This window comes from Lacerta agilis, chromosome 8, assembly GCF_009819535.1.
Source record: "Lacerta agilis isolate rLacAgi1 chromosome 8, rLacAgi1.pri, whole genome shotgun sequence".
Lineage (NCBI taxonomy): Eukaryota > Metazoa > Chordata > Lepidosauria > Squamata > Lacertidae > Lacerta > Lacerta agilis.
Genome location: NC_046319.1, coordinates 14,656,456 through 14,679,592, shown reverse-complemented (window position 1 = coordinate 14,679,592; position 23,137 = coordinate 14,656,456). Strand labels below are relative to the sequence as shown.

The following is a 23,137-nucleotide window of genomic DNA, read 5'->3' as shown; positions in this document are numbered from 1 at the left end:
GAATTAGCAATCTGAAGCCGGGGGGGGGGGGGTTATTACCTTAATTAAATTTATCTCCTGCCTTTCCTCCGCGTTGATCACAGGAACATTCACTGTTCTCCCTTCTCCTATTTCATCTTTGCAACAACTCTTTGAGGTATAGGAAGCCTGAACACATCAACACCCATTTTTTGCACCTGATACTTTGGTTACCACTCTAAGCAGGTTGGGAACAGGTTATCTGAAGGAGCAACTTCAGCCACATAGCCCTACCTAGGCACTAAGGTCTGCTTCAGAGGTCCTTTTTGCATGCCTGCAGTTAAGAACAATTAGGCTGCCATGTGCAAGGAAAAGTGCCTTCTTGGTGGTGGCCCCACAAATTATACAACTCCCGATTTATTTGTGCATCGGCTCTTAATAAACTTAAGTTGGACAAAACCCATTAATAATAATCTTGCTACCAGAGATCCTTTCGCTGTGGGCTCAGGAATTTGTGCATACAAATCATGTGTTCATCTAATGCTAGAATTCTTCTTGCTATGCCCACTTTATAATTGCACACTCTGGTGCCACCATGCTCTATTGAACTGGTTCATCTTCACACCCCACGCCCTTGGCCCAATGTCATGCTGTTAAAAGGGGATGATCTTCCATTATGCATTATGCCTCTGGGTACCAGTTGCTGGCAGTCACAGGTAGGAAGTGCTACTGGGCTCAAGCCTGGCTACTGGATTTCCCACAGGCAAGCCGCTGTGAGAACAGGATGCTGGACTATAAGGGTCATTGACCAGATCCAGCAGCCAGGCCCATCTTATGTTCTGTTAATTGCACTTTAAATTCATGGTCTTTTTGCCCCAGTAAGCAGCTCTGCCCTTTTAGGCACTCTACGATGTCTGGTTTCAAATGAACCAAGGATGAAAAGATGTTTTGTTCCTCTCCTTGAGAACAAATATACCAGGAAGCATTTTGAGATGATGAAAGCCACGCAACTAATGTCTTGTCCAGGCAATCTCAGTTCTTTGCATTACAAACATCTACAAGTGCATTGGGGAAATTTTAGTTTGCCATATCTTGCTATTTTTTTGGAGGGGGCGGGCAGGAAGGGGGAATTTTAATCCGTATTTGTGACAAATGGAGCTTTAAACATAAAGCCAGGTGTGGAATGGTGTTTTAAAATTTATGAACTTGTAAATCCACGAACACGGCCAATTAAGGTTTATCGCCATCAAGGATTAACTACCCTTGGATATAAAGAGGTTATTTGAATCAGGGTTGTTGACTTCCAACCATGCAACACCCCCACCCCCCAAAAAGCTACCTAAAATATTTAAAAGGTGGTATACTTCAAGATGAAAGTTACAGTTAAGGTTACAGTGTGAGATTTCCAGAGAGACAAATCTAGGATTGTGCATCACTCAGTACCCTATTTTTCCCTATAAGGTATCTAACATTGGGACACTTTAAAATTCAGCTACAATGGACACCAGGTAACAGAGAATTTGAAAGCTAGGATATGTAGAATATGTCTGCACTTGAAAGAACGTGTCTGAAACCATGGACAGCTGCTGCCAGTCATTGAAGGCAATACTAAGTTTGATTGACCAGGAGTATGACTCTATATGGTAGCTTCCTATGCATCCAGAACTCTTGTTCCAAATTTGCTTTGCCTTTGGTTAAAAAAATAAATCTGCAGGGTGTCTGGTTGACTACCCCTACAGTAAGAGAATCTTCCCCCCTTCTATTTTTTAGAGTATTGAGTATTAGTAAATGAGGTGCCCCTTCTATCAATTATTCCAGAATCTGAAGCTAACAGCATGGACACATGTACTTTATGGCTTTTATTTCTATCTATATGCTGACGTGGCTGAAGAATACAAGCGTTAATATACTGATTCCTATTCATGATGTAAAGACCAAATCCTTTAAAAGTGTATTTCAGGGTGCTTTGGGAGTGAAGGATAATGCTTTCTCCCCTCTTCCCAGCTGGTTGTCGGTATCACACACACAAACCCAAACTCCAGCGCAAGCCAGTTCCCCTTGATTTTTGCAAAGGCGACCCGGGTCCTGGGTCGTAAAGTGAATTCAATTAGCAAGCCTGCTGTTCTTCATAATCAACATCAGGATGCTAATTAAAGCCCCAGCATCATGCTGCACAAACATCCCCGCGCATTACGGGGCTCCACGGCAGCCGGGAACTCTGCCTTCAGCTAGCATGCATAAACAAACAGAATTAATAACTATCCGAGTGTGGACGGGTGACTTAATCGGTTTCGATTAGATGCAGCTCAGCCTGGAGCCTCTATTATTTAAATATATTCACAGTGTTTAATTAAAAAGCCTAACAAACTGGGGGTGGGCTACCCGTCCTTATCTATATTTCTCCTGCTTTTGTTGTCGTTTCTACTGATTCAACGTGTTTGCAGAGGTGCACATGCTTCAGATAAAAGGCGCCTGAGCCCTCCATGCCTAGGCAAGCAGGGAAGCCCACCCTTCAATGATGCTCTGCAAGTTCAGAAACTGTCATCACAGGGACGTGGAACCTGGGACCCTTTGGACAACATTGGGAGCCCTGGCTCCCATCAACCTGCCAGCAGGGACAATGGTCAAAGATAACGGGAACATCTGAGAGTTTACAGGGTCCCTATCCCTGTATTAGCTGGATTATTTTACTTAGATACCATTTAATGCCAAAATAAGTATTCCATTTTGGCATTCAGTGTTAATTTTTCAACAGATAAAACGCTTTTGCTAGTCTCGTGGCTGAGAAGATAGCGTGGGAAATATGCGGGCAGTGTCTGGTGTCATCTTAGAAGGCAGAGACAGGCTCAGCTGGTGGCTAGGGGAGGGGTTCAAGGGAGGTAATGGTTCTATGTGGGCTCCCCCACCCCCAGGCATCTGGTCGTCTGGTGTGAGAACAGGAGGCAGGAGTGGATGAGCCAATAGCCGGATCCAGCAGAGTTCTCCTTATGTTCTCATGCATTTACCCAAAAGCAGCAAAAGCAAAGCAGTGCAAGATTAATTAATTAAAACCGGGTAACTTGTATCTTGTATGAGTCTTGCTAATGTGCTCATAGTAGAATCAGATGGTTGGTCCTCAGTTGCCCTCCCAGACAGAGTATGGAAACTGAGATGAGGCCTTTTCAGATTTCCCTTTGGAAATTTCTCTCTCTCTCTCTCTCTCTCTCTCTCTCTCACACACACACACACACACACACACACACACTTGCTGTGTTAGCAATTTTTCACAACTTGTGCCATTTTGGATTTGGTTTTTAAACAAACTGCCATTGTGACAGTTTTCATTATTTTTGTAAGCCACTAGGTGGTGGTCCCAATTTTGCTGTCAAGCTGATCAGAGAGACCACCCAGCCCTAGTATGTCCATAGCATCCTAAAAGCTGCATGAGGTTATTTTAAACCTAGGATGAATCAAACAGAGATGCTGTTTGGACCTGGATTATTCTCGGAGTCCCTTAAGAAATCCACAGCCTACACAGCATGGGGGGGTGGGGGCATAAATGAACTTCATGACACCCCTGCAGGGTCCCTCTTTCTCTTTACAGAGTAGGTCTGGTCCGGAGCGAACCATCAGGGGTCTAAATAAATAAATAAGATCATGAAGTTCCTAGGGCGGAGCTTTAAGAACTCCTTACAAATAAGAGAACAGCTTGAGGTCTGGCTTTTGCTGACAGTGGAGGCCTGCCAAATGGAGCTGGGAAGCTGGGGAGAAGGAAAGATGAGATGATAAGCGCAGACTGACAGCAGCAATGCCGAGCTAATGATTGCCATTCTGCGCGCCCACAGCGCTCACTTTTTAGGGAGTGAGGTTTCATTCTTCATTAAGAGCGCTTTGCCTTGCTTTCTGATTTGTAAGGCTCCATTCTCTGTCTTTTAAGGCTGGCTGTTGATCAAAGCTGGGAGCTGAAATATCAGTGGTGCTTTCAGCATATAAAAGCAACTTGCAGGGGGCAAGGGAAGAGGAAGGAAGGAGGGAGGGAGGGAAAGAGTCTTCAGAAATTGGATGGCAGAGTCTAAGCACGGCGTGAATTTCTAAGTCTGTGGGGAAAGCATCTTTTTTCATCATGAGGGCCTCATTCCCTTCTGGGCAACCTCTTGAGCATCACTTGCCTATAAGCCCCCCCTGGAAACTTTTTTTTGGGGGGGCTGAAGAGTGTAGCAAAAATGCTTTAGAAAAAAATTAACAGGTAGGGCTTAACCCCTAGGCATGTGGGAGTTAGGTAGAGCAACACTCTCTTATCTACATCCTGGCCACACTACACAAAGGTCAGCTTCCAACTGAGAATAGGAAGTGTCACTCTAGCCTTTCCTTAGCTCTGTGATGATAGCAAAAAGAGCAGGAGATGAATCAATAAGCCAGGGGGTCAGTTGGCCTGCACTACAATTTGCTTAAGTAACACTGTTACTGCACCCCCTCTCTTCCAGATCTTCTCTTGAATGCTCCCTGCTTTCAGATACTCCCGGATACTAAGTGGCCCTTGCACCATAAAAGAACCCACTGTTTGTTTGTCCACCTTAATCCAGCCCAACTCCTTGGCAAGAATGCATGGGCCTAACTGACTGAGAATTCTCCATAAGCAGGAGGTCTGGAAGCAGCCGGGTGATGCAGAAATCCTGCCCTGCCTGAAGCACACTAAGAAAAAGTGCCACCCATTTTGGACTTAGACAAGACCCATTCGCTGACACAGCCCCTTAGTTACACTACTGCAGCCCATTGCCACAGTTAAGCTGTCTTCATAGGTGAGTAAAGGTGATTCTGACGCTCGGAGCTTGCACCCTTTTATTCCTGAGCTTTTCGCAACCCCAGAAGAGAAGGAAAAGGAGGAAGAAAACGGGCTCACAGTAGCCATTTTTACTGGCCCAGCTCCCAACTTCAGAATGCCAAGACTTTGGTTGACACAAGTTTCCCCCTTTGTTCTGGGGCTGCGCTATAAAGCTTCCAGGCCCTAGATGTGCTGTCTGGAACCTCAAAGCAGCAGCTCTTTGGACTATAATGGGGGAGCACATTCAGGCTGCTGCCTTTACTACCACCACCCCCCTGCCTAACTTGTGCCCCATTAAAGCCACATTCCCTGCAGCTGCCCATTAAGCTGCAAATACTCTGGACGGGGGCTACAGTGCCACCATGCAACGTACAGGCCGAGCACGCGGCTGGAACTGAGTTCAAACAACAGAGGAATGGCACCAGGAAGCTGCCTGCCTGCCTGCTTTATCTTGATTGACAAAGCCCTCAGAATCTCTGCTGAAGCCCCCCGAGGGGGGGGGGAACACAACAACAAGCACATCTGACACTGAAGCAGCTAAGAAGCTCATTTTCCTGGCAGCCGGGTTGGGACAACCCGAGCGAGACAGGCCAGGGGGCGGCCCAAGGCAAATCCACAGAACTCTCTCACGCCCGAGGGCTTTGCCGCTGGAAAGCCAACACAGGGAAGGAAAGAACCCAACTCCGCTTATTCTACAGCTGCAGCATTAAGGAAGAAAGAATACATTCCCCCGCCCCGCTTTGGCTAATTAGGCACAGGCTGCTAACAGACTGATGCAGCGGCTGCCGATCTGTGGGGTGTGTGAAACCTCTGCCTCTTCCTACAACCCCCCAAACCGATGAGATCTTAAGGAAGAGATTGGAAGAGGTTAAGCAGAACAGGAGCGGCAGCAGGTCCCCTCACCACTTCGTCTTCTGTCCAGCACTTCTCAATGAGTTTGGGCACAGGCTTCTTCACCAGGCGCTGGAGGGCTTTGCCGGCATCGTAGTTGCTTTCATGTAGCTAAAAGGACAGAGAAAGAGAGAGAAAAAATGTAAACCAGATCAGCTACATAACCCAAGAGAAAAGGCAGCTGGAGTCAGAAGAAAAAGATGCTCTCCACTTCTTCATTTTAGGGAACCTCCCCCCCCCAAAAAAGATCCACAGCAGATATTTAGGGTGCGTGGGTGTGCATACCACCCACCCACTTATTCCACTGAAAATGAAAATATGCCAAAACCAACAGACATTTTAAAAAGAAACCAGTTCCTGCACAGCCCTCCCTGGTTCATATTTAGCTGGCTGGATGGAAAAAATTACCGTTCCAGAGGTTAGTATTTGCTTGAGGAACTGAGGAAAGGAATTATGTGTGTGTTTGAAATTCACACCAAGCCCTCCATATATTGGGGAGGGGGGAGGTGTCTGGAAGCCTGTGTGCCATTGAGTTGAATCAGATATTAGTCCTACTCAGTGCAGGGCAACTGAAATTACCAAGCATGGCTAACAACTCATGATATTTGGGGGGCGGGGGCAGGGTGGGGGAAACTTGTTCATATGGCAATTACAGTTTTTGTATTAGGTTCCCACAGGCTTTGCAAGGGCTCCACCTTGAAGATTTTCCCTAACTGACACCAGGAATTTGGGAAGAAAAACAAGGCAAGATTAAATCCCATCATGCCCACCATCTGGTGCCTGTAGTGCTCAGTTAAAAATATGGCAGGCCCCACAACAACGCACTGGGCCTTAATTTGTTGGAAGACTCGGGATGGATAAAAAAACAGGACTTCATCACACAGTGTGTAAACTATGGAACACGCTCCCACAGGAGGCAGGGATGGCCACCAAGACGAGCACCCTAGTATACACTGGATTCAAAATAAGTCAGCTGATACCATTAGCTCTCTAGAACCAACAACACCAGGAGATCCCTCGTTCAAATTTGCAGTTCCCAAGCAGATCTCACTCACTGCTCCCGACCAGCTGAAATCATGCCTAGGACCCCCGGGGCAGAGCAATCAGCATGCCCAAGTGGAAGCCCAAGGCCAGAGCCATACGACAAGTGAGGTTGACTACCCCTCAGCTCTACTGATGCGCTCAGGAAGACGAGGGGCAGCAGAGCCAGCTATAAAGCTGCTCACTTGAAGCCTGGCCCTTGTGCTCCCTGGGACTTTTTGCCCTACTGTCCAGAGCATCTCCCTGCTTCACCAGACTGCTCCTTTCAAAATCCTGTCAAAGCAGGATTTTGAGCCACATAGTGGGAGTGGGCGGGGAGGAATGGGGGCACCACACCAGGCGAGTCCACCAGGAGCCACAAAGGGCTCGCGGGAAACGGGTCGAGTCACTGTGGGCAACTCCCTTCAAGAACAACCTAATCCCTGCAAGCAACAAGCCTTGAGCTTAAACTAATGCCACAGAAAGCCATCAACGCTGTGTCATGCTGCTGAGAGTTAGGGAGACACAGAGCCCAGCGAGAGCTGCTTAGGTGAACCTTCTGCCTCTCAAAAGGACCGCCGCAGGCATGGGAGGTTTTGTCAGTAAATGGAAGCTTTTGTCTGTAAACCCGCTGCTGCTGCTGCTGCCGCCACCACCACCACCACCAGCATCCATGTCAGGCCCATAACTATACTGGCAAGAGAGCGGAACAATGTTTTCTTTCGTCCTTTCCTAGACCACAAGCCAGGATATACAACTAAGATACCAGATCCTGCTGAGCCTGAATTCTGACAGGCAAAGGAGGCTGGCATGTCTCAAAATGCTTTTAATGCTCAGTGCATAGGTCTGGGAGCCTGCCTCGGGTTCTCTCTTTTTTCAGGCTTTCACTCTCCAACCTGTAGCATTACCATGTCCAAAAGCCAGAAAAGACTCCTGCTTGTATTTCTACTTATCAAAGACGACCAGTGTGCAGATTTATATGAGGAAAAGTAAGGAAGCCCTGTTTATCAGTTCCTGTTGTCCTTGGCGAATGGCAGTGCTAGCTGGGGGCTGATAGGAGATGGAGGCCAGAAACCCAATTTTGACTGTGGGTCCCCCAGTAGCCTTCAAAAGAGAGTAGTCCTCACAAAACATATGGGTGCCTGCACCCTCTGCCTGCCAGGAAGCTTAAAACTGAATCAAGGCTGATTGGTTGCCCAGCTCAGCTCTGTGGCATGCAAGTATAAGCCAAAGAAAGGCACTTCTGGCCACTGCTGATGTGGACACTTTCCACACACTTGGGCCACTGGATGATATACTGTAAACTGCTTACAGGTGCCACAAGACCCAACCCCACCATAAAAAAGTTGCCACCACCCATCTAATGTGAGAGTTTGGTCAGCCTCCACATGGGTGGTTGGGGGTGCTATGCACATTAGCCACAAGCAACTCCAGACTGCCCCACCTTATATCTGTGATTAGGCTGAAGAACCTCTGAGGCAGAAGAGATGAATCCCAGTCAGGTCTATTTTGAGAAGGAGGAGGAGGAGAAGAAAGAAAACTAAGCCCTGTCTGAAAGCAGGATTTTTCGCTTGGCGAGGTACTCCACTCCCTGCCTCCCTATTCATGACTCATGGAAGGAATCTATTTTTGCCCGGAGGAACGGAACAAATTAATTTCCTTCCTTTCCTTTTACTGAACAAGCTTAACAAACTGGAAGGAGAACAGGGGCCGAAGGAGGCCAAGAACAATGGGCGGATGGCCGACTGCTCCAGGCTGGAGAATGCTTTGGGACAGGCTTTCCCAACCTGGTGCTCTCCATATACTTTGGACTACGATTCAGCACACACTGGCTGGGGCTGATAGGAATTGTAGCCAAAAGATAAGGAGGGCACCAGGTTGGGAAAGGATGGTTCCAAGGTGTTTGTGGGACTTATAAGATCAGGCCCAAAACTGTCAGTCTGGAGCCAGTTTGACATGTTTCCAGTTGCTCTCCAGTATAGGTGCGCAGTGTGGCTCCACCCACTTGGAACTCATGCTCTTGAACATGTCCACAAAATGCTGGTGTACACGTGCACACACAGGCCTGCTGTATTCCCGCCAACATGCACAACTTTAGTGCTGTTGCAATCCCACACCTAAATACGCTCAAGCATGTCAAGAATAGCCCAAAAGCATGAGTGGCACTGGTGTTGCTCGCCCTTGACCAAGGTCAGATGATTGGGGTCCATGTAGCTGATACTGATGAGCAGCGGCTTTCCAGGGTTTTCAGACTTTTTTTTCTAATACAGAATAAGACATTTGTAACTTTCTTTGTTTTATGTTTAGCAACTTCTCGGCAGAGATCAGCATTCCTGAACTCCTCCCAGCTCTGAAAACTGTCATCCATGTATCATGATGTTTAGCTGGTGGTATATCACAAAGTTGAAAACCAGCTCCGTCCTTATTTCAGACATTGTGATATATCAATATATCGTGATGTTTGGCTGGTGATATATCGCCATGTTGAAAACCAGATATCGGCCAACCCTGGTTCTCTCTCTGGTTCTAGTGCTTAAAGCCTGAATTAAGGAGCCACATTAGTATACACTGCAGCAGTTGTGGGGAAATTGTGGTCCTCTAGATGTCTGCCCTGGCCATTGGCCATTCTTCCTAGGGCTGGTAAGAGCATAAGCTCAGTATCCGTTGCTCTACAAAGTAAATTAATCAAGAATCCCATTTCTTATGACAAAAGAGCTCTCTCAAAGGCATTAAATAGAAAACTAATTTACATGGAAGTGAAGTACAACAGACTAAACAAAGTCCTTTATCCATGCACTGCTTATGAACGCAATCCTCAGACAGGGTGGTATGCAACTTTTACTCAGAGTAGACCTACTAAAATCAATGGAACCACCTTAGCCTCATTCATTCATTCATTTCAGTGGGTCTACACTGAGTAAAGGTAAAGGTAAAAGGACCCCTGACCATTAGGTCCAGTCACGGACGACTCTGGGGTTGCGGCGCTCATCTCCCATTACTGGCCAAGGGAGCCAGCGTACAGCTTCTGGGTCATGTGGCCAGCATGACTAAGCTGTTTCTGGCAAACCAGAGCAGCACACAGAAACGACGTTTACCTTCCCACCAGAGCGGTACCTATTTATCTGCTTGCACTTTGACATGTTTTCGAACTGCTAGGTTGGCAGGAGCAGGAACCGAGCAACGGGAGCTCACCCCGTTGCGGGGATTCAAACCGCCGACCTTCTGATCGGCAAGCCCTAGGCTCTGCGGTTTAGATCACAGCGCCACCAGTGTCTCTACACTGAGTACCACAAACAAATTGAAGTGGGTAGGACACACATACACACAAGATGCAAGCCATTTATATAGTTACACCCCAAACACAAAGGGGTGTTACATAGAGACAACACATGTAGAAACAAAATGTAAAAAGTAAGATATAAGAGTGAGAATGAATAAATTCATATTCTGCCATTTGGATAATTCCAAATATTCATTGATGCCTAATATATATTTATTGTGATTTTACAGACCACCAGCCATTGAAGAACTACTTTCTGATTTAACATACATCTCTCTCTCTCTCTCTCTCTCTCTCTCTCTCTCACACACACACACACACACACACACACACACACAAACACTAAATGAAGAACTACCAATATGTGCCTTTTAAATCATAGCACTTCTTCCCTGCTGCCCTGCCCACATCCCTCAGCTACGACAACAGACATTAAGCAGCTCTGGATCTCAGGCAAGAGCTTATTAGCATAAACTCCACCACATTAGTACAAGGGCTGGGGTGGCTTTCTTCTGCACTGGGGGTGGGGTGTTGGATTTTGACACCCGCTTTGCAACAGAGCTGCCATTTTCTGGCTGCGTGATACCGCAAATAAATTCTCCTCTTGGCATGGCTCAGCTGTCAGGCACCTCTGTTCAGTAATGAATCCATGAATTATGTCTTGCCGCTCTGACATCCCCGGGTCTTGCACATCAAAATATTGTTCTTCAGTTGTAATTTATAACTTAATTTAAACGTCCCTTTCCTCGTGACCTTTCCCTACATCAGAAGAGCATCACATCTGGCAGCTCCGGCTTCAGCAAGGCACTCTTCTGCAATTACAGTCATTATGAGCCCTGCCTGAAAGCCATCGCAGGCGCCGGGGCCTCAGTTCCTGCTACAATATTAAATAATTGGAGTCCATTAAGAACACAGCTAAATTTCAGACTGACGTTCACAGGAGGGAGGGGGCAGGAGGAACCTGAAAAGGAGCAAAAGCGTTGCCAGGCTAACTTAAAACCTTTCCATTAAAAAAGGCAGAACGGGCCAAGTATTCTTTAAGCAGGTGGCATTTTCAGGGGTTACCCCAGTTGAACTGGAATCACTGAAAAAGGGCCTGGTATACTTAAACCATTTTAAGAACTGCTGTTGAAAAGTAGAGTAAATATATTTTAAATGAACGTATGGGTTTGTTTGTTTGTTTGTTTGTTTTTTAAAAAAAAACCTCTGCAAAAGGTTGAATTCTGCAATCTGTACGAAATTGTGACCCACAAATTATATTGAGGGCAATGAGACTATGGCTAAGAGTTGTAGCTTGCAGCAGGTACCATCAACTCACCACAGCCCATTGGGCAAGTATGCACCACCACCACAAAAGCTAAATTAACATAGCCTTGGATGATGCAACCGAAGACATTTTCCTGTCATATGTAACAGATTCCACATTTTAAACAGCACTAGGAGAACATTGATCTAAGATCAAGGAGCATCCTCTGTGATGTGATGGGTTAAGCAGAGGCAAGAGCATAAAATTTTGCATGTAGGTTGCATCGTGTACATCCCAAAACTTTTTATGATTTGATTAGTTTACCAGTCAGGTGGAAGGTTATACACTGTAAGCATTATATATGAATGACTAGAACATGACTAAGGATTGTCCACAACCAGAATGTGAAACTATGGTTTGGAACTGATTGCAAGCCATGGCTTGGATTAACTATTACCAAGCATTACATCTGCAATGGGCAAGCCACGCTGAAGGCCGTTTCCCAGCCTCTTCAACTTCTCCACTTACAAGGTGACAAGACCTGCTGATTTCTCCCCGGTGACACTGTATGAGGTCAGAGCTTAGCAAAGCAAGCTAAATCACACTGCCACTGTAAAAGCAGTATGTTTTGGGATCTTAACCTGCAAATAAGCCATGGTTAAGTAAGCATTGTGCCCACAGCCGGTTCACATTGGATTCCATCTGGGATCCAAGCCTGTTTTTTATGAAGCCAGGCCTGCCTTCTTTGCAAGTAAGAGGACAAAACTTGCTTGTCAAGCTGCAAGCCTCTCAAAGAGAAAAAGACATACCCCCCTCCATCGTTCTATGTGAGATTTCTGACTGCACCATTGCCCAACCAGCCCCTGATCTGAAGCATCAGGGCTTCCTTGAGCATTAAATGCTGAAAACTGGCCAAAAGACAGGAAGGGAAATTGTTACTATAACCTATGCTAACATACCTTTAAATAGTTTCCCTGTGCTTTCAATGTGGTTGTCTGTGAAGTTAATGTACAAGATCTAGTCGGAGGGCAAGTTAAGCAAACCAAAGCAGGAAGTAATTTGTCTGGGTGACATCTTGCTTGTAACTGAATATCCCTCAACAGGCATTAAGATGCCTTGGGTGTCATTCAGGAAAACAGGCTGCCATGTAATATCGTGGTTTATGGAAACATCCCACTACTTCTTGTTATTAATAAAGAGGAACAAGCAGCAATATGAACATGAATCTCTTGCATACAAAGGGGAATGAAGTAAAAGTTATGTTCCTTAAAGAGCAGGTTTAAAAAAACAGGGAGGCAAAATGCAAAGGCACTGGGCTGCAAGTACTGCTACGAGCACCAATATTACAATTATTATATATACCATTTAATCGCTATGGTGACTTCTAATCTTAAAACCAGTTCCATACACACAAAAGCATGCACATGCATGTGCGCGCCGGCACGTGTGCGCACACACACGTATTCCCTGATTCCACAATCAAGAGAAAGCCCCTTTGCATTTGTAGTGGCCACTAGCTCCAAGTCACTACAAATGCCACCAGGTGGAACAGCTCTCACTTGTCTCAGCAAGGAGGGAACTGAAGCTGCCCACTCATTGTCCCAGCAGCCTTGAGGCTTCTTACTGGGAGAAACCAAGGAAGTCACTATCTTGGGATATTCTCCTTCTTTCTGATCACCTCACGGGCAGGTGGAAGGGTAGGGTTCACCTTCCGAATTCCAGTGGACTGGAAAAAGCAAAGATCACCAGTGTTGAAGGATTCTTCAACATCAACTTCGTTGGACTGGTCATGTTGTGCGGATGCCTGATTATCGTCTTCCAAAGCAACTACTCTACTCCAAACTTAAAAATGGGAACCATAATGCTGGTGGTCAACATAAGAGGTTTAAAGACTCTCTCAAGACAAATCTAAAAAAAAATGTAGTATAAACAGCAACAATTGGGAAACACTGGCCTGCGAGCGCTCCAATTGGAGAACAGCCTTTACCAAAGGTGCCATGGACTTCGAAGACACTGGAACTCAGAACAAAAGGGAGAAACGAGCCAAGAGGAAGGCACACTTGGCAAACCCTCACCGTGATCAACTTCTGCCAGGAAACCTATGTACCAACTGTTGAAAGACGTGTGGATCCAGAACTGGCCTTCAGAGTCACTTATGGACTCATTGTTAAGACCGTGTTCATGGAAGACAATCTTACTTGGCTATGAGTGGTCGCCAAACAAGAAGTGTTCACCTTCCGAATCCTGAGAATCTCTACTGTCATTTTTTTAAAAACCACACATACAAAGGTTTCTATCCCTTAATTTATTTCTTATTACACTTACACCCCACCTTTCATCCACAGAACTCAAAGTAGTGTACATGGTTCTCCCCTCCCTAGTTTATCGTTACAATAACCCTGTGAGGTAGGTTAGGGCAGCTGAGAGATGGTGACTGGCCCAATACCACCCAGTGAGCTTCATGGATAAGTGGCAATCACCCTAGGCCCCAGATAACCCTAGTCCAGTATGCTTACATTTTTTTAAAAATGATTTTTTTTCTTTATAAATTTGTTGGTGAATAGCCTGAGCCTGGGGCAGGTATTTTTAACTCAGGAGGTAGTCAATTTTTGAAACATACATTTGCATTTATTTCTGGTCTAGAAGAGGGAGCCAGTCTGGCATTTTCTCCCCTAAATATTCAGCCCACCAGTTGGTTCTCCTTTGGCTCCGTGGGGCAGAAACCAGACTCAGGCTTGCAATTCACCATGCAGAGACCTTCCCTCACCAGATTGGCAGATCTGGGACACCAGTTTGCCACCAGGCAGCAGGAAAGGATTTCTAAGTCAACGTTTTAAAAGATTTCTTGCTCAGGAGCTTTTGAGCACTCAAAAGAAATAACGCAAGAGCATTAACGAGCTCTCTGCTTGGGGATAAATAAACACTTTGTGAAGTGCCCCCCCCCCCTTGCCTGGGATCCTTTAAAAAATAATAATTCAGTTTTGCCTATTATCACACCTCTCAGGCCACAGCTTTGTGAGTCTGCTACTTATGAACAATAGTGGTCCATCCATCCAAAATGCCAGAAGGCTAAAAATCCAGCCTTGAAACCCTGGAAAGCCTCTGCCAGCATGTGTAGACAATACCAAACTACACAGAACAATGGTCTGAGCCAGTACAGGGCAGTTTCCTATATTTGTAAGAGGTAAGACCACAAATGGTGGGTATCCAGGAAGGGGTCATCTTTGAGACAGCGCCCAGGAAATGAAGCTCCCTAAGATGGGAGCCCTGACCAATTCTCAAGCTTATGATATCTTTCTGCAAAGTGGAGACTACTAACCCTGATGCCAATGCTCAAACTCCACTGTCAGGAGCAGGATTCTTTAGAATACCAGTTGATGAAAACTGCAGTAGGGGAGAGTTACTGCTGCACTCAGATCTGACTTCTGGGCTTCCAACAGTCATCTGACTGTCCACTCTGAGAACAGGATAGTGAGCGAGTTGGGCCTTTGGCTTGATCCTGCACACTTCCTCTATGTTCTTATGATAGGACCAAGTCAGACTGCTCTAAACATGGAAGTTAAGAGCACAGGAAGAGCCCGCTGCATCAGACTGGTGGCCCATCGAGTCCAGCATCCTGTTCTTCCAGTGACTGACCAGATGCCTCAATGGGGAAACTTGCAAGCGGGACCTGGTCACAAGAGCACTGCAGTTTTCATCATCAACTGGTGTTCAGAAGCATTACTGCCTCCAACAGTGGAGGCAGAGCATAACCGTGATAGCCACCTCCTCTTTGATTTTGTTTCATCCTCTTTTAAAGCCATCTGAGTTGGCGGCCATTAGTGCTTCCCATGGGAGCGAGTTCCATGGTTCAACTATGTGTTGCATGATGAAAAGTACTTTCATTTATCGGTCCTGAGACAGATATTTTCATTGCGCCATGACACTTGCGCTTTTTTAAATCTTATAGGCCTCAGAATTTATTCAGGGATTTTTAAAAATCAAAACTGTTGTCATTGTGAATCCACTCCCCCCAACACACAGCTCAATGAACATACAGTACTGAAGTGTGGAATATGTTTATTATTTTATACAGGCCAAGAAGCCATGGGCCCGGCTACCGCAGTTCCAGAAGTAAACATGGGGTGAAACTCAGCCCCCCCCCCCCCCGGTGTGTTGCAGTGTTATAATACAGTGGTACCTCGGGTTACAAACTTAATTTGTTCCAGAGATCCATTCTTAACCCGAAACCGTTCTTAACCTGAGGCATGCTTTCGCTAATGGGGCCTCCTATTGCTGCCATGCTGCCGGAGCGCGATTTCCGTTCTCATCCTGGGGCAAAGTTCACAACCCGGAGCAACTACTTCCGGGATAGCAGAGTTTGTAACCCGAAGTGTTTGTAACCCGAGGTACCACTGTACATATAAAAAAGGGGAGAGTTAAGATGGCACCACCAGCACCTGCTCCTTGAGTAATCCATTCAAAATGCTTGTACTATAATTTGGAGTAAAGCTGTATTGAATTTAGAAGCACACACATTGGAGGGGGGAAGGGAAGGACATCTGAAGCAACAATATGAATTAAAATTACGAAGTAGAATTACACAGAGACGCGGCTATAAAATGTGAGCTTTCAGCTTCTGAATTTTAATTAAGGAAGTGAGGTACAAGGCTCCCATATATTAAGGAGAAAGGGGTGAGAAGGAAAGACTTTTTCAAGATTTAGACGGGCAGGAGGGGTGGGGTGGGAGAAATGAATCCACGTGCATTTGAGATTAACCCTCCGAGCACTGAGAGATAATTAAAAAGAGAGAGAGAGAGAGAGAGAAACCCTGCTCTTACCAAGATGTCTGCATGTTTTCTGGTGTTCTCGTTAATCTGTTCTTTTATGTCTGCTGATCTGTGAGCTATTAAAGACAGACTCAATGTCAATTCTGCCTTTGATGCTCTTTGAGGGGAATCTTAATGCTCTCTTTCTGCCTGTTCAGACTACTTTTTAAAAAATATATGCAACACACGCAAAAGCTGGTGAGGGAAATCAAGTAACTGGCTGCAACAGTCCTCACAGGTTCTCTCTTTTAAAGGATAGAGGATGAGACTTCAGTGAAGACACCTGCCCTTTGGAGACCACAGCTCAGCTGTAGAGCATGTGTTTTGCATCAGTGGGGGCTGTCGCTCACTGGGACTGGTGGGGAAGAAGGCAAGGGAGCCCAACAGCATGTGGTGCCAGAGGCAATGGCAGATAGAGCCAACTTATTCTAGCTTGATCGCCATGCTCCTCCCCCCCCCCCCCCGGTTGGATTCTACAAGGGGCAACATGGAGACTAAGGAGGAGGAAGCTGGCAGGTTGTCCTACCACCTTGGACTGGTTGAAAGTAAGAGGGGTAGGCAGCCGGGGGGGGGGGGCTGGCAGTGGGTAGAATGAGGTTGGTGGGGAAGTGCCCCACTTGCCCTAATGGATCAGCCTCCGCTGCATTGCAGGTTTCCAGGTTCAATCCATGAGGCACTTCCAGTTTTAAAAGAGCAGGTGGCATGAGATGGGACCTATCTTTCTCAGTCACACACTCTGGGGCAGCGTTCAAAACTCCCATTGTTCTAGGCACGTTTCGCGACAGGGAATTTCACTAATGCAAGCAGTGTCTGAACTCTGGGCGCAGGACTGAGCCTAAAATTTCAGATTAAAACTGCAGAGTGGAAGGAAAGGAGGACATTTTCTGCCTCCCCACTTCCAGCTACTCTCTGAAGGATTGAGAAAGAGCCCCTCAGCTTTGTATTCTTGTTATTTAAAAATTCAGCTTCGTATACACCTTTGTATTCTTGTTATTAAAAACGTGCATCAAGACACTCCATTGCGGTGCCCATAACCTAAGTTTAAGGTGCCATTTAGCTCCTAGCTTTCATATCTCAGTTTCTAACACTGCTCTGGGGCCAATGCCTGTCAGGGCACTAGACAATACTGAGCTTGATGGACTCATAGTCTAACCTTGTATACAGTTCCTATAACCCCCAGTAAGGCACCCCCCAGTATAACCCCCCAGTAAGGAAGCCATGGGCAGACCTGAAGGGTATGTTTCCTGCCCCAACCTACCCTCATCAGGCTATAGGAGAGGAAGGGAGATGGTGCCCCATAGGTGGAACTCCTTGCCACAAGAGACTACTTTATCCTCCTCCAGGAATGCCAAGTATGGGGGGGGCGCCTCAGAGTGCCTAAGTACCCACAACACAGGGCCCCCAAGCAACTTCCAAGGTCTCGCGAGGCCTCAAACAGCATCTCTGAGGCCTCAAAGATGCTTTTCAAGACCTCGAGAGACCTCAGAAAGCATCTACGAGGCCTCAGAGATAGTGTCTGAGCCTTCCGAGACCTCCAAACCAGACTTCCAGTGCCTTTGGAAGCCAGGTTCCAAGGCTGGGGGGCATGCGTGATGTCATGCCGTCACATTACATCGTGACGTCACGTACGCTGGGCACCCATAACCTGGGGGCCAAGTTGGCTCCCCTGTCCTTTTTCAACAAGCGTTTCTGCTTAATGTGTTGCTTGATTACTTAAATGACGCTGAACTTTTAGGTTTTTGTATGGTGGGCTCACTGTTTATAGGTTTGCTTTTAAAATTTTAAGCTGCCTTTGTGGAAGGGGAAAGGAAATTATACATCTCCCAGCAGATGCAGCCATACTGAGCAGGATTTAACACTCCCCCCCCCTTTCCCGGCTGCTCATCAGCCGGTAAGTAAGGGTAAAATCCTGTGGCTTTGCCTGTGTGCACCAGTCCACTGTAGGGACCTGATGCACACAACCAATACAGAATCTGATTAGCAGGTGTGGGCCAACTTGACTCCTTGGTGTGCCAAGATCAGTGCACAGGCCAGAAATTCTCCACTCCCATTCCACACAATAAATAACTAAATAACAAGAGTAAATGGGGGTGGGGGATCCAGATTGGGACCTTGGCTGGGGGTGGTGGCTTTAATCCAGCATCCCTGTTGTTCTCCCCCCCCCCCGACACCACAGTACTAATTGAGGTCCCTCTTGCTCACTATTAACACTTAAAACAAGAAGAAGCCATTCATACAATTGCTAATTGCACAGTGTCGTGTCTTGTTTGGCCCCCAGTCAGCCACACACCTCATTCATTAACCTGCCTTCCACCTTGTATGCGAAGCACTGGGCACAAAAGGGGGCCGATAATTACCAGAACAAACAATTTCTGTCCCACTTGATTTGCTGCAAAAAGCATTAAAATGAAACCAGTTTTTTTGGGGGGGGGGTCTCCCATCAAAGCATGAGCCACAGAAGGAATAAAATAAAAAGCTGGAAAAATTTACCCATGCTATTAAGCAAATAATCACTGGAAGGAGTTGTTCGACTAGATAATATAAACGCTGCACAGCGAAAACTTCCCCTGCTCTTCATTTCTATCGGGTGTAATTAACAATAAATCATACTGAGGGTTACAGCACCCTGTTATTACATAAATAAAACACTAGCAAAGAAGCTTGTCAGGACTGATTTATGTGAAGTGCTGCTCTGAAGTTTATTGCATTTCCATAATAAGAAATCATAGAGCATATCAATTTTTTACCATTAATCTTTGGGGCTGCATATTATCATTTCTGAAGGCACAGGAGCACACCCCCTTGGTACAACATGAGCCGCTTGCCAGTGACTCAGAGGACTGATCCTCAACCCACAAAAAGGAAAGGAAGGAGGAAGACAGGCCATGCCAGCAAAGGGTTGCCTCGCTGCTGTCGGGCTTTGCCAAGCGCCACCCCAGACCTGCTCAGCTCCGAGCCCAGGAAAGCCAAGCAATGTAGGGGCAAGTAACACACATAATCCCCCTGGATCATGGCTAGTGTTAGTACTAATAGTAGCCCTGTGGCCTGGAGCATCTCCTAGCAAGCAATGTCATTCTCTGTCCCTTACAGCTATTCCATAAAGTAGAAAAGGGACCAAGACTGCATATAAGCAGGTGCAGAATGCCGTAGCTAGACTGTTGATAGGGGCTGGTGGTATGTGACACTTGCTAAAACATCTGCCCTGGCTGCCCATATCCTTCTGGGCCAAGGACCAACCTAACCCTTATAGTCCAACTCATTCACTGTTTGTTGCCCCCCCCCCAATGTCAGAGAGGCCTAACTGGCCTTCACCAGAAGTCCGGCATTTAGTACCACTGTCCCTTTGCCGTGGGACACTCTTCCAAGTGGTGATTTGGCAGGCACCCTCACTTTTGACTTCCAGGCATCTCTTGAACAATCATTTATGCCAAAAAGCCCGTGGAGCAGTTTAAAATGCTGCTTAAGTAGGCAGGCATTTCAAATATTGCCTTCAATCATTCTATTTCTATGCTGCCTTTCTAAAGTTAAAGCCACCCTCAAAGGAGACTCACAACATTTTAAAAAAATTACATTGCTACAAACATAGAAAAAGTACTGTATATTCTGGCGTATAAGACTACTTTTTAATCCAGGAAAATCTTCTCAAAAGTCGGGGGTCATTTTATATGCCGGGTGGAGAATCTGCGGTCGAGTATATCTCAAACTCTGTATTTTAACTGGAAAAGTTGGGGGATCGTCTTATACGCCCAGCCGTCTTATACGCTGGAAAATACGGTAGTCATAAACAGTAAACACGACATCAAAAAGTACACAACTGAACTGAACGATTTCCGCATAAATCATAAAGATACAAAAAAATTTTAGCAGCAACAGCTCCCCCAATAAAAATCCCTAAACAATACCCTGGCCCAATATTCCGTTTGGCAGCCTCAGCTTTTGTAGCTGGCCTCAGTCAGGGCCCTGCCCTCCCAGGCCAGGAGGAAAAAACCCTGCAAGGCAGAGAGAGCACGTCTTTCAGGACTCACAGGCAAGAAACTCTGTAAATGTAAACAAACACTGTAAATGTTTTAATACGCCGCCTTGCTGTTTTGCAAGAGGGTGGTATAGAAATACTTGAAACAGGTATTTTAAAAAACCTGTGAAATAGGACTAAATATTGATTTAGAAATGGTCACCGGTCTGTTAGCAGCAACCAAGGTTTCAGTAGCTCCACACTGGAAAAAAATATCTACAGCTCCTTCATAATGGATTTTGTTGTAAAGCTGCCTGTCAGGTCCGCAAGGGGGTTGCTCATGAGTAACGACAAAGTCTGTCTTGTCTTTTAACAAGTTTTATTGTGTCAAAACTATTTACAGTGCAGAGCTACCTAAAAACATGACTGCCTAGTCGCTCGAAGAATCCGGAAGTGCCTGCTTTCTGCTACGACCCCAACATAGGAATTTCAGCACCCTAAAGTGCCGCCTCCCTGGTCTCTTGACCCCTCTGCGCAGCTCAGGCGATGGAAGTGGTATTTCCCCCTCAGAGCGGGTCTGCCGGACGGTTCTGGGTCTCTGACACTGCCTTATACCAAATCAGTCTTTTCTCAGTCCTTCCTGGAGATGCTGGGGACTGAACCCAGAATCTTCTGCGTGCAAAGCAAATGCTCTGCCCCTGAGCTGTAACACTTCCTTAAAGAGCTTATTAGCAACAATGTAGGAGGTTATCTATCACACAGAGGCTAGTGAGACTCCAGAGAGAAATGGGTAACATTTGAAATGTTTTGGACTGATGTTTAGGGACCCGGGTGGCGCTGTGGGTTAAACCACAGAAGCCTAGGGCTTGCTGATCAGAAGGTCGGCAGTTCGAATCCCTGCCAAGGGGTGAGCTCCCGTTGCTTGGTCCCAGCTCCTGCCCACCTAGCAGTTCGAAAGCACGTCAAAGTGCAAGTAGATAAATAGGGACCGCTCCAGCGGGAAGGTAAACGGCGTTTCCGTGCGCTGCTCTGGTTCGCCAGAAGCGGCTTTGTCATGCTGGCCACATGACCCGGAAGCTGTCTGCGGACAAACGCCGGCTCCCTCGGCCTATAGAGCGAGATGAGCGCCGCAACCTCAGTCGGACACGACTGGACCTGATGGTCAGGGGTCCCTTTACCTTTATATATGTTTTTAATTTTAAGAGAATCTAAAAATTATCCATGTATAATGAAGATAGATTAGATAGATGATAAATAGTATTCAGTAGATAGATTAGATAGATGATAAATAGGTAGTATTCAGAAATTTTAAATTCTGTTAGAAAAAAGTAAACTTTCTGTTTCCTTAGACATGATAGTAAATGTATTGTTTTAGTGATCATATCAGGATCCAGAACAAACTTATTTGAAGTACTGGTTGCTGTTTTCATTACTATCTATCTATACCCACTTTTCCTTTTTCATAATCCTTTTACAGATGACTTGTCTATTTTGTTTTTATAGCAAAAACACACAATAATAATAAAAAGGAGTTCAGCCTCCAGTGGGAAAGGTAAACTTGATACTGCTGCAGAAATTTATCAAAAGCAAAATTCAGGCTGAATTCAGCTGCAAAAAACATCTCTATAAATCCTGCCAGCATTACCAAAACTTGCTGTGCTCTTATTTGGGCATTGCAGGGGCCACCATCCAGATTACCACTCAGATCTCAATACCTGCTCAGCTCTGGTGATATTCAGTAACTACCATTGTGATGCACAGACACTGCTGGGCCCCTACTGTGCTTCTCACAAATCTACAGCAGATAAATCCAGCAAGCAAGCAAGCAAGCAAGTGGTGCTCTATATTATTTATGTGGAAGAGAATTATGCACTGTGGCTACCTGTCGTTGAAAATGTCAGCACAGAGGTAGAGTGTCTGGCTTGTGAACCACAAAACCTCCAAGTCAACTATCTTACCTAAGTCACTAAAATGAGCTTCAGGGAAGATGCTCCTCTATCCACATCAACACTGGCACAAGACACTTTGCTGCCTGGAAAAGAGTCCAAGCTGCACCCCTCCCTGCTGAACACTTCAGGTCTAGACGTATTACCCACCCTCCCAAGCCACAGTACCACCTCAATAAAGTTGCTTCACCCTGCCGTATGGCAGGGTCCTTTTGCTGGCTCTTCTCAATCTCAGCTATCCCATCTGGAATATGGCGATTTTGGGGGGAACTCCCTTCAGTTGCATTTTCAAGCTGGAGCCTTCCCTACAGTCTTGTGGGCACCTTCATAGCAGGTGAGATAGGCAGCAGGGCTCATTTCATCAGCTCTGCTGGAGGCCCGGCTTCATCACTCACCTCCTGCCCCCTGAACTGTGCCACCTGGTCATTATAAGAACAGCGATTTAAGAATTGGTGGTCTGTGTTTGATTTATTCTCCCTCTTCCCTCCCTGTTGCTTTACCCTTGTGTGTCATGTTTTCCCCCTCAAGATTGCATTCCTGTGCATACAGACTGGTTTTTGGTTTTTTTTAACTGATTGTATGTAAGTCACTCTGGGAGTCTTTTTGGCTGAAAGGCAAGGTTCTAATGCTATAAATTTAAATAAATAAATAAATTCAATAAGCCTTCTAAAATCTTTACCCAGTCAGTACCGGTATTGGCCTTGAAGTGATTTTATGCATGCACTGTTGTTCTTTTAAAGTGTTTTTATATTTATAATTCTTTTTTAAAAAAACAAAAACAAAACATGTTTAATTCTGCAGTTGTTCTGTTTCCAGGAAGGTAGCTATGTTATTGAACAGCATTGAGGATCTTAAAACAAATGTAATGCGCTTTTATGGACTGGAGTCTACTTTATCAGATGAATTTATTCTTATCCTGAGTCATCACAGAGTGGTGGTGTACACAAGTTGTATACAGGGTGTGGAGGTGGAATTGTCAACAGTGAGGTCAGGAGGAAAGGAAATGCATTAAGTGAATGCTATTAAAAGTGAGCTGGGGGAGGAGAGCCCTGTTCAACTAGTGGGAGCCCTGGCACTGACTTTCACTAGTGCACCATGTTAGTTGCACAGGTGACTCCACATATTTACGTATTTGGATTTTCCCTACCAAGAGCTATGGCTACTAAATGGCCCACCAATGGAAGTAATAAAGAAAATTCCTGCACAAGCAACATCAAGCTTTCAGACTGCAATGG

At 45.9% G+C, this 23,137-nt stretch overlaps 1 protein-coding gene across 14 annotated transcripts in view; it reads right to left on the bottom strand.

Moving 5' to 3' along the window:
* Positions 1–23,137, bottom strand: part of RERE (arginine-glutamic acid dipeptide repeats) — a 342,723-nt gene that overhangs the window by 97,218 nt on the left and 222,368 nt on the right. For all 14 annotated transcript variants that reach the window (XM_033156259.1, XM_033156258.1, XM_033156263.1 and 11 more), the window contains one exon: positions 5,663–5,761. In XM_033156259.1, coding sequence (XP_033012150.1) covers positions 5,663–5,761 — 99 coding nt within the window. The remainder of the gene's footprint in view (positions 1–5,662; positions 5,762–23,137) is intronic.